The sequence below is a fragment of the Brassica oleracea genome, chromosome C9, assembly GCF_000695525.1.
Source record: "Brassica oleracea var. oleracea cultivar TO1000 chromosome C9, BOL, whole genome shotgun sequence".
Taxonomy (NCBI): domain Eukaryota; kingdom Viridiplantae; phylum Streptophyta; class Magnoliopsida; order Brassicales; family Brassicaceae; genus Brassica; species Brassica oleracea.
In genome coordinates, this window is record NC_027756.1 from 10,491,640 (window position 1) to 10,501,809 (window position 10,170).

The 10,170-nt window shown below is 36.4% G+C and overlaps 4 protein-coding genes across 4 annotated transcripts; 2 read left to right on the forward strand and 2 right to left on the reverse strand.

Moving 5' to 3' along the window:
- The first annotated feature begins 264 nt into the window (after positions 1–264).
- Positions 265–1,348, forward strand: LOC106317494. The gene is made up of 2 exons (XM_013755304.1): positions 265–337; positions 958–1,348. The coding sequence occupies exons 1-2, from the start codon at positions 265–267 to the stop codon at positions 1,266–1,268; spliced, it is 384 nt and encodes a 127-aa protein (XP_013610758.1). The 3' UTR covers positions 1,269–1,348.
- Positions 1,349–1,638: 290 nt separating this feature from the next.
- Positions 1,639–3,088, reverse strand: LOC106315633 (2-C-methyl-D-erythritol 2,4-cyclodiphosphate synthase, chloroplastic). Its single transcript, XM_013753427.1, has 3 exons — positions 2,733–3,088; positions 2,535–2,665; positions 1,639–2,001 (listed from the first exon to the last, which is right to left on the reverse strand). Exons 1-3 carry the CDS (start codon positions 3,070–3,072, stop codon positions 1,768–1,770), a joined length of 705 nt encoding a protein of 234 aa, XP_013608881.1. The 5' UTR covers positions 3,073–3,088; the 3' UTR covers positions 1,639–1,767.
- Positions 3,089–3,256: 168 nt separating this feature from the next.
- LOC106313083 (nucleolin-like) lies at positions 3,257–5,774 on the forward strand. The gene is made up of 11 exons (XM_013750819.1): positions 3,257–3,461; positions 3,557–3,641; positions 3,741–3,817; positions 3,895–3,922; positions 4,010–4,103; positions 4,199–4,265; positions 4,477–4,573; positions 4,664–4,827; positions 4,913–5,236; positions 5,319–5,441; positions 5,539–5,774. The coding sequence occupies exons 1-11, from the start codon at positions 3,384–3,386 to the stop codon at positions 5,602–5,604; spliced, it is 1,203 nt and encodes a 400-aa protein (XP_013606273.1). The 5' UTR covers positions 3,257–3,383; the 3' UTR covers positions 5,605–5,774.
- Positions 5,732–7,823, reverse strand: LOC106313084 (meiotic recombination protein SPO11-2). The gene is made up of 11 exons (XM_013750820.1): positions 7,719–7,823; positions 7,550–7,633; positions 7,321–7,450; positions 7,089–7,226; positions 6,929–7,017; positions 6,729–6,857; positions 6,564–6,658; positions 6,426–6,488; positions 6,274–6,350; positions 6,077–6,204; positions 5,732–6,009 (listed from the first exon to the last, which is right to left on the reverse strand). The coding sequence occupies exons 1-11, from the start codon at positions 7,791–7,793 to the stop codon at positions 5,875–5,877; spliced, it is 1,143 nt and encodes a 380-aa protein (XP_013606274.1). The 5' UTR covers positions 7,794–7,823; the 3' UTR covers positions 5,732–5,874.
- Positions 7,824–10,170: the final 2,347 nt, after the last annotated feature.

The following is a 10,170-nucleotide window of genomic DNA, read 5'->3' on the forward strand; positions in this document are numbered from 1 at the left end:
TGTGTCGGTATTCCTGAGACAAGTTTTTCTGGGCAAAAGACAGCCTGGTCCAACGAATTTCAACTCAAGATTGTTGGGCAAAAAGGTTAAAACTGTCAACTTTTTCTTCTCTCTCCTACTAGGTTGCCGAACAAACTAATTAAAACATGAGCTTACCCAAATTTCTAATTCAAACTTAAAAGTTGTCTAATCTTCTAATTTTCCCTTTTTTATTTATATTGAATTAAAAGAGTATTTTATTTCTTCTCATATTTTCTACAGAAAATGGTTGTGATGATGGGTGTTCACGACGAGAGATCAAAAAGAAGAATCATTAGCGCAGTTGCTAACTTCCATGGTAATCCATATCAATCATCAAACAGTTTTCTTTGTATCTTGTCTTGTTCTTGAGTTTTTATTTTGGAAAGACAACCTTCTTTCTTGCTGATGAGTTTTCTTTACTAAAAGCCAAAGCTTTTTATTACATACATTCTATAGTTTTGGGGTTCTTTACAGGTTATGAATGGAAACCCATGAGATATAACTCTTATCTTCTGTCTTATTATTTTTTTGTCTTGTTCATGAGTTTTTATTGAGAAACCAAAGTTTTTGATAACACACATTCAGTCTGTTTTGGGGATTCTTTATGGTTTATGAATTCAAACCAACGAAGAATGAACTTTTATTTTTGTCTTTGTTCATGACAGTCTTTCTAAAAGGAATAACATAAAATAAAACTGGTAGTTACATATTCACTCTGTTCTTGGAATTCTTTGTGGGTTATGAATTAAATCTCCAAAAGTTTGAAATTAGACTGTGTTTTTTCCATGCGTTTTAATTGAAAAAACAAAGCTTTTAATTACACATACATACTCTCTGTTTTTGGGATGCAATAAGGGTTATGACTGAAACAGAGCTTTTGATTGTGATGCGAACTCTATTGTTGACCATTGTCTTGCTCATTATTCCTGTTACTAGGGGTTACAACGATTACCATGGACTCAAAGGATGGGAAGCTAACCATCATTGGAGACTTCGACAGCAGGAGAATCCTCACCAAACTGGAAAAGGGATGGATCAATGCTGAAATGGCAACATTTGGACCTTACGATCCCAAAAAAGAGGCCGAATCTGCTGCAGCTGCAGCCGAAAAGAAGAGGATGGAAGAAAGGGAACGTGAGAGGTTGGAGGGTTCTCGTGGAAACCACAATTTCTATGGTCCTACGCCTACGCATCACCAGATTTGTGTCTGCACTCATGACCCTTACCATGGCTGCATAATCTCCTAAGAGAGTTTCAAGTGACTAAAAAGGCATATGGTAACTTTTAATATTTGTTAGAATTGGACTTCAAACTAGTGTTTCATCTGACGAGTAATGATGTTTTAGATTCCTTCATGGATGTTTTTTATTTCACTATTAGTTTAGTTATGTACATCTAAAACTTTGCATTATAAACCAAAAAGCAATTGTCTATTTCGATTTTGGATTCGAATTAATATAAAATCAACAAAAAAAATCATAGCTTTCTTGTGATGAAATGTCTGAAGATGAAAATGACAGACGCATACGTCACAAGAAACTCCAGTCGCAATTTCCAAATTTATTCAAATCTGACCAAGAATCAATTTTTCCAATTTAATATATCATCATCATCATCATTCGATTTTCATTGTTTTTAAGAGGGGATTAATAAGGTTCAAAAGGGTGATTACACCAAGTGTCAATTTATATTAGTAGTATTTTCTTTTAATGAGATTGATAATTTAAGGAATATGATTAATCTGATTCACTTCTTCATGAGGAGGATAATAGTGTGAGCTGCAATGCTTCTGTTTTCTCCAAGGCTATCAACTTTCTCATGTGTTTTAGCTTTCAAGTTCACAACAGAAGGATCTGCACCAAGAAGCTTGGAGAGATTGGATCGTATTGTCTCTTTGTGAGGACTAATCTTCGGTCTCTGTAGAATCAATGTGGCGTCTAGGTTTCCTATCTCGTACCCTGCCTCGTCCATGAGTCTCACCTGAAACACAAAGAAAAACAACATCGTTTCAAGTTCATTTTGAACATTTTGTTTCTTATATAAACTATGTAACAAAGTGATGATCACCTAATCACCTAACTATAATTAAAGTTCATAGCTTGATTCACATTAGCTTCCATGCAATCAACATCAATATTAATACACTATAAACTGACCCAAAATATAACTCTATGGTTTCAAACTTGAGTACCTAAACATAAATCATATATGTTGCCTCAAGAAAAAGTATCATCAACCCAAGAAGCAGGAACCTAATCTAAACTTGAGTTACGCCAAGATAAAATTAATGTATGCCAATGCAAGAGCGGTAAGATTATAAAATAACTTAAACGTGATTACAAAATTTAACAAGGCACTGGACTAAAGGCTTCAAAATCCACATCTAAAGATTATTATACTCAAAGAGTATTACAGAACCTTGATATTATTAACTAACCAACAGTTACAAACTAACTAAAGTCCATGGGGGGGATAACTAATAGAACATCAAAGGGGAAGGTACAAAAGCTTACAGCTTCTTTGATGAAGACAGAGGAAGCAGCTCCTTTCCATTTAGGATCAGAGTCAGGGAAGATCTGGCCTATATCAGGAAGCCCTAACGCTCCCAAGATCGCATCCACTACACAATGGAGTAACACATCCCCTGCACACAAAACCCCAACATCACCAACAAGCTCAATTCATCTAATTCAAAAGCTCAAAACTTTTACCATCAGAGTGAGCTTCGCAGCCTCTATCGTGAGGGATATCAATCCCTCCGATTATCAGAGGGTACCCTGGCTCTAACCTGTGCAGATCGAACCCGTGACCCACTCTAAACGGAAGTGTTCTCACTGATTTCTTCACTGGCTCATTGACGTCGACGGTGGAGGAAGCAGCCGAAGCCGAGACTGAACAACGATGGGATAAAGAGAGAGACTTTGGCCTAAGTGTAGAGAACCCATGAACGCTGATCGTCGCCGGCGACGGGATAAGGAAGCGCTTTTTGGTAATTTGAGGGTGAAACAAAGGCGAAGAAGAAGATAGCTGAGTACAAGTAGCCATAGCCATTTCTTCTCTGTTTACAATCAGCCACTCTATTTTACTTTTATTTTTTTTTTAAATAAAATTAGATGGGCCTATATAATAGCCCATTTAAAATTTTTTAACTAGATCTCTACCGTCGATCAGATCGCATTTCCACTAAACTTTACAGAAGGCCGCGTCGTAGAGTATAACTACCCATCAACTCTGTCGGATTTAGGTTTTCTCCTCTCCCAGCTTTCCCTAAACTCCCTCGCCCCCACTCTTCTCTTCTTTTGAGCTCCATCGAAACGGCGGCGGATCATCTGCACTCGATCGCCGTAAACTAAGAAGGGAAGATGGCGGCGCCGGAAGCTCCAGTCAAGTACGTCGGAATCCTAAAGGAGTCCGCCGCTTTCCGGCTAATGAAATCAATGGTCAGTTCAATTTTTTTTTCCTGGATGATTGTGGTAAGCGTAGAGATTTCATTAAAAGGAATGATGTTTTGGAATGGTGATATATTTGTGTGCAGGGATGGGAAGAAGGAGAAGGACTTGGTAAAGACAAGCAAGGGATCAAAGGCTATGTCCGAGTCAAGAACAAACAAGACACAACTGGTTCGTTTCTTCTTTTTTTGTCTTCTTTATTCTCCCAGTGTATTGCATGTAATGGCCATACAAATATTTAGGACTAAATATTTGAACATTTGGGAGCAGGTGTTGGTGTTGATAAGCCGAATCCATGGGCATTTGATACTACTCAGTTCGATAACATTCTCAAGAAGTTGAAAGTGGTAATGGCTTGTCTATTTTTACTAAATTCTCTTTATATAAATGATTTTTAATCCTTATTCTTGTGTTTTATTTGCAGCAAGCAGCACCTATCAAGAAAGATGATGGTATTATATTTACCTTTTAACTATTTCAAAGCTCTGTCACTTAGATTATCCTAATGAATGAATTGTTTGTTATGTGGCATGTAACAGCTTCGGAGAAGGAAGCTGAAAGTGAAGACGAAGCTGGCAAATCTGATGAGCCTGTCAAGTCCAATGTTGCTAAGGTTACTCGTCCACAAGGAAGGTTGTTAGATAATATCTTATTCTTATATATCCCCTTTACCAATTCTCTGTGGCATTGTGTTTTGAGTGTTTTGTGTCTTGTTGTTTTGTAATTAGGTATAAACGTAGGGAGAAGGGAAAGCTTGTTAATTCATACTCTTCTAAAGATCTTGAAGGAATACTTGTAAGATTCTCTTTCCAATTAGTTCTCTCCTGATTTGATCCGATAATGACAAATATTCATGTCGATTAGCATATTACTTTATAGCTTCTACCCATTCTTAATTTGTGCATATATTTGGTATTTAATCTGCTATCACCATTATTATAACAAAAGGCAATATGAAAGTCCTAGTGTAACTTGGTCTATATTGTTTTTTTTTGCTGTCGTGTAGGTTAAGCGAACTGAGGAGCCTTCTCCTGCGGTTTGTGACATAGCCGATGCTATGGAGATTGAAATTATATCCGAGGACCAACATCCTGATGTTAAAGGTGTCTAGATTGGTCCTGAAATCTTGAAATGGGCGCGACTTTGATTTCTTTGTGCTGAAAAATGTTTATTGATCTTTTGGACTGAAACAGAACAGAAACTTGAAGAACCTTCTTCTGACTGGTGGGGATTTAAATCCGGGTTTGTCTCGGGTGGTCTTCTTGGAGCTAAGCCTGGCAAAAAGAAATCATCCAAGTCTAACGAGAGAAAAATGTTTTGTGAGGACGATCAAGAGAATCTTTACAACATGGTTCAGGTATGTGTCTGCTTCTTCTTCTCAAGCTTTTCTTAGAAAAGAGGTATGGATAGGATTCTCAACTCTCTGGAAATGATGTCTGCAGGACAAAGCCACGGCTGGAAAACAAGGACTGGGTATCAAGGATCGGCCTAAGAAAATAGCTGGTGTTCGTTACCAAGGAAAGAAAACTTCTTTTGATAACAGTGATGATGATGATGATACTGATGAAGAGGAAGAGGAGGAAGAAGAGAGTGAAGAAGAAGATGACAAGGACTCTGTTTTTGAAAATGCTATCCCAGCAAAACGGAAGCGCGAAGAGAGTGAAGAAGAAGATGACAAGGACTCTGTTATCGCAAAAAGGAAGCGGGATGAGATCACTGAACCCAAAATCAAGTTGAAGAACCTGTGCAAGCAGATTCTTAAAAAGGTATGTTGTCAATTTCAACTTTGAGCAGTTATTGTCTTATTCTATAACATCTCTGAAACACGTATTGTCTTTACATTATCAGGACGCTGGTAGTAGTGGATCGATGAAGCTGAAACAGCTTAAATCTCTAATTGATGAACAAGCACCATCAGTTCTCTCTAAGTTTTCTTCAAGGAAAGATGCTATTGCGTACTTGAAACTTAAGGTAATATATTTAATATTTGCTCATATTATTTTGGATTTAGTAAAGTAAATTGTTTTTATTAGAAGGTTTCTCAATTTCTTAACCTCGTTGTTTGCAGCTGGAGCGAAGTGGGAAGTTTACTGTGGAGGGAAAGAAGATCAGTCTCGTATCAAAAAACAAGTGAGGACATTTTTGTCGTTATACCTGCATAGGACAGTGGAGATTAGGGCAAGTTTTGTTACTGAATCATCACCATGCCATATGTATAACAAATATCTTTCATTTTGAAATTTTGATGTGTTTGTAGTTTATTCATACTGGGATTATATTATGAGAGTCTGCATTTAAACTTCACCATAATAAGTCGAGCTAATATCTCTTTTATTTAAGAGCAGATATAGAACAAACTCTTCTCTATTGCGTTTGTGGAAATTAAACGCTGGTGTGTGAAGTGTTATATGTATTTGCCCTGAACGACCTTGGTGGCTATATACTTCCCGAGATAGTTATAACCATGGCAATACAGAGCCTCAATTTCAGCTCTCTTACCAGTTTCGATCATCAGTGACAACTCCTCTCTGTAGTTCTCCTGCCGGAAGCAAATAAAGAAAGTGAGTCGAGTTTTAATTCGCAGATTCAATTACGGATATGCTCACCTGCAAGATTTTGGAGGACAATAAGCTTTTAGCAATCTGCGAGTCCTTAGCCTTGAGAGGAACCAAAGACTCTTCGGGTATCAGGTTAAGATCATCTCCTCTGAGCCCGATCCACTTAACATTGCAAGCTACAGACGAACCAAAAACCATCATTACAGTGGGAATATAATGTGATGCAAACGTTTGAGTCTTTGTACCATATCTGTAAGCTTCAAGACCCATTCCTATGCTCCCAAACTTGAAGGTGCATAGTATAGCTAACCCAGCTGGATTCCTACGCAATTAAACATTACACAGACTTCTCTCAGTTATTAACTTATGAGTACTAAACAAAGAGCAGAATGCTCACCAATCTACTAGAGCAAGAATTGGCAGATGAGGAAATGTATTGCTCATCCGATGAAGGAAAAACCTAAACAATTCAACCTCCAGGCTATTCAGTATGTTATATATGGTTTTGTTATCTGATTTTAAGATTTTGTTTGACCTTGTGGCAATGTCCGGATACCCTTTTGCGGTGATGAACACACAAGGAATGTGATTGAACACGCGATCCTCCACAAGGCGATGAAATATCGCATGCTGAAAACAAGATCTAGCAGTGACTTATACGGATAATAATGTTGTGTCCTTGATTCGTTAAAGAGTATACCTTTTCCACAAGAATGATGTAGCGAGCATCGCTTGTCATGATGGTGGTGTCAAGCAAATTCAAGTCTCCTGAAATAGGAAAACCAGAAGAGCCACAGGCTGAACAGTCTACAGGTTCCTTACCTGGTTCCTGCGTGTGCAAATGGAGATCACAATGCAAGCTAAGAAGCATAGAGAGAGACATGATTAAGTGTTACTCACTTGAAGGGATAACCTTCCAGCAACAAGGCCTCTGGTAGAAGCTATAATCCCAAGACTGAATCTACTGCAACGCAAAAGAGCTACCACATCTGTACTTAAAACAAAAGATCCTGCTCAGATCAAAACTCTTATCCAATATAAGCATGAGTTCTAGAATGACCTTGGACGCTTCGGTTGACTTCAACCTGAGAAGAAAATAAGTCAGGTGAATCACAAAGCAGTTTATAGAAGAGCTCTCTTTGAGTGACTCGTTTCTCTTGAAGCAGAATCTGAAAGCACATCTCCATAACTTTCCACACTAGAATTCAAAAAAAAAAAAAACACGAAACCATGAGATAGATGGTGATTTCAATCAAAAAGATTCAACAGATGAATGATGGAAGAGCGAGTACCGCGCACGAAAGCTTTGGCAGTTTTAGCATTGGTCAAGGAGCTTTTGGTAAAGGAAGTAGAGAGGAATATGTAGGAAACGTCTGTGAGTATGCCTTGGTTTACACAGCTATTGCTTCTCTTCCTATTGATCTGTATTTCAAAATTTCACGATTGATGATCGGAGCAACGTTTTCTGCTTAAACTAATTTGGTAATCGCATGAGGTTTTAGTTGCGAGAGATTAGAGTACCAGGGAGAGATGAGAGATGGCTGGATCTGGAGAATTCAAAGCTCTGAGGAGATTGAGGACAGACACTTCGATTCTAGCACGAGCCTGTGCACAAACAATCTTCAGTTTCAAATCGGAACCACGAGACACTGACGAATCACGAATTTGAGAATCGGCAGGGGGAACTTACTTCGCGAGGAGGAAGGATGTCAGCGTAAGAGGTGTTTTGATCCGAGAAGAACTTCATCGATGCGTCTTCCTCCATTTCCAGATATTTTTCTTTTTTTTTTTCTTTCTTTCTTTCTCTGATTTGAATTTTTATTGGAGGAGAAAGAGAGGCGCGCGGTGTTTTTAGATTTGACGAATGTACGTTTTCACGAACACCGTTTATGGACTGTATGGCGTTTCAACTTTCAAGCATAAGAAACCGGGATGCAGTTCATTAACCTTTCGACGGAACGGAACCCATGCCACAGGACAAAGTTTTTTTTTGCTTACATTTTGATCAAACTAAAATTTTATAAACAAAGCTTTGGCTACATCCGTGGAGAAATTTAATAATTAATACTAATTTTAGTTAAATAAATATCCCAAAGTTGTTTAAGCTGATTTGCTTGATTTGATTATACCAAACCATATTAGCAATAAGAACTATATTGTTAACAAAAAAAATTCTTATTTTTTAAAGTTCTAAATTAAAGTTTTATACTATTAAATTAAAGTTCTAACGAGTTCTGACTACAACTAGAGTTATACTCGACAACAAGATAATAATCGAAAAATAATACACTGATAAGAATGGCCAAAGAAAAAAAAATGATACAAAAAACTTCATTTGAATTCTAAAACTCGTTTCCGGAAAAACGATTGAAGACAAATTTAAAACCGACCTTGAAATATTCAACCAATCGAATTGAAAGTAACTAACAACCGTCTCTAACGATACTCGAGTGTTGGTCGTGAAAGAAAAGATGCATAACTCTAAAACCATAGCCAATAATAAGATAATGAAGCTTTAACCGCTTAGACTTGGAATTAAAATTTCAGTATAAAATACAATATGGATGAAGATATGAGATCTTGAGCACTAATAGACACTCTGATAGGGTCAAATGAGCCGTGCGGATGAAACCGGGAGCTTAGAAGCTATATGATGTGCCATGCCGAACCAAATCCACACGAGATCAAACACAAAAGCTTCAACAAGGCAACATTGGTTTTGCTTCAACGAAGTTAAGTAGCCTATATTAGTAGCCTCTCCATCGGATTGACCGATATAGCCATCAGTTTCATCATCCTCTTCTGGAAGATGCACTCCACCATCCATTTTATTTATATCATTGCTGAACTTCACACGTAAAACACTGTTGCACTTCTCGTGATTTATCTGCGTTAGATAATCTAAAAAGTTTTCATTATCCTAAATATATGATGGCTTGTTCGTATACAATATACTAGGGTCGGCCCGCCCTACGGACGGGATATACTTAACTTGTGATTTAGAGGGCGGGATATACTTTGCTTGTGATTTAGCTTTTTTTTTTTTTTTTTATGATTTTGTGTTTGTGTTTTAGATTTGCATTTGCATTTGCAAAAGATTTGTATGATAATGATTTTTGTCTTTTAAAAATTTTTGGTAAAGAAGGATTATATGTGATAAGATATATTTTTCTTGTTTACAGTAGTAGTTTCTGTTGTCCAAGAAAGTTTTAAGTGAGAAATAATTATATGTGATAAGATATATTTTGCATGTTTACAATAGTTGTTTCTGTTGTCCAAACAAATAACTTTATGATACTATATATTAGTTGAATTTTATCTACTTAATTAAATTATTTGATATATAATGTGTGTTGCTAAATCTCTAAAGTATTGTCCCTTTAGAACTAAATTAATTTTTCACACATTTGGACAGTGACTACCATTTTTGTATATAAAAATTCATAAGATTTTTTTTACAAAGGAAAAAAAATATGGAAAAATAGTTAACTTAATGTAGATAAGCATGTGCATATGAGAAAAATATTTTTGACATCAAAAGATGTTTACATAATAATTTGAAAAATTGGCTAAATGTGCTAGTTAACCATATCTGCCATCTACGGCGGTTTAGAATACGTAATCTGAAAGAAACACAATGTTCTAAGGCATGTAGGCTGCATATTATAACGGAAACGTATACAACTAGTAAGGCAGAATATGAAGTTCACGATTTCCTCTATGCTCTATATTTCTGGTAGATTTAAAACACTAAACAATGTCATCTCATCAACCGCGCTAGAAAATAAAATCTAAATCCTTCCTTATTATAAACCACACAAGAAAATACAATCTACAACATGTCTTTATATCTACTACAGTAGTATATTACATCCTATTTATTATTATATTTTCTAAATTGGTAGAATGCAAGTTCTATAACGGTTAGTAAACAAAATCCGGAAATCTTGGTAAAAACGGTTATGAAATATTCTCTAAATCTTTTAAATATTTTGTTTTCCTTTTTTAATTGTTATTTTTCCTAAATTGGGGTCTTCTTCATCGTTGTCTAACGATTTTTTTTTTTTTTCTTCTTCTCTAATTTTTTCCTATCTGAACTATGGATTCACAAGAAGAGGTTGAATGGTGTGACAAAGAGAAGA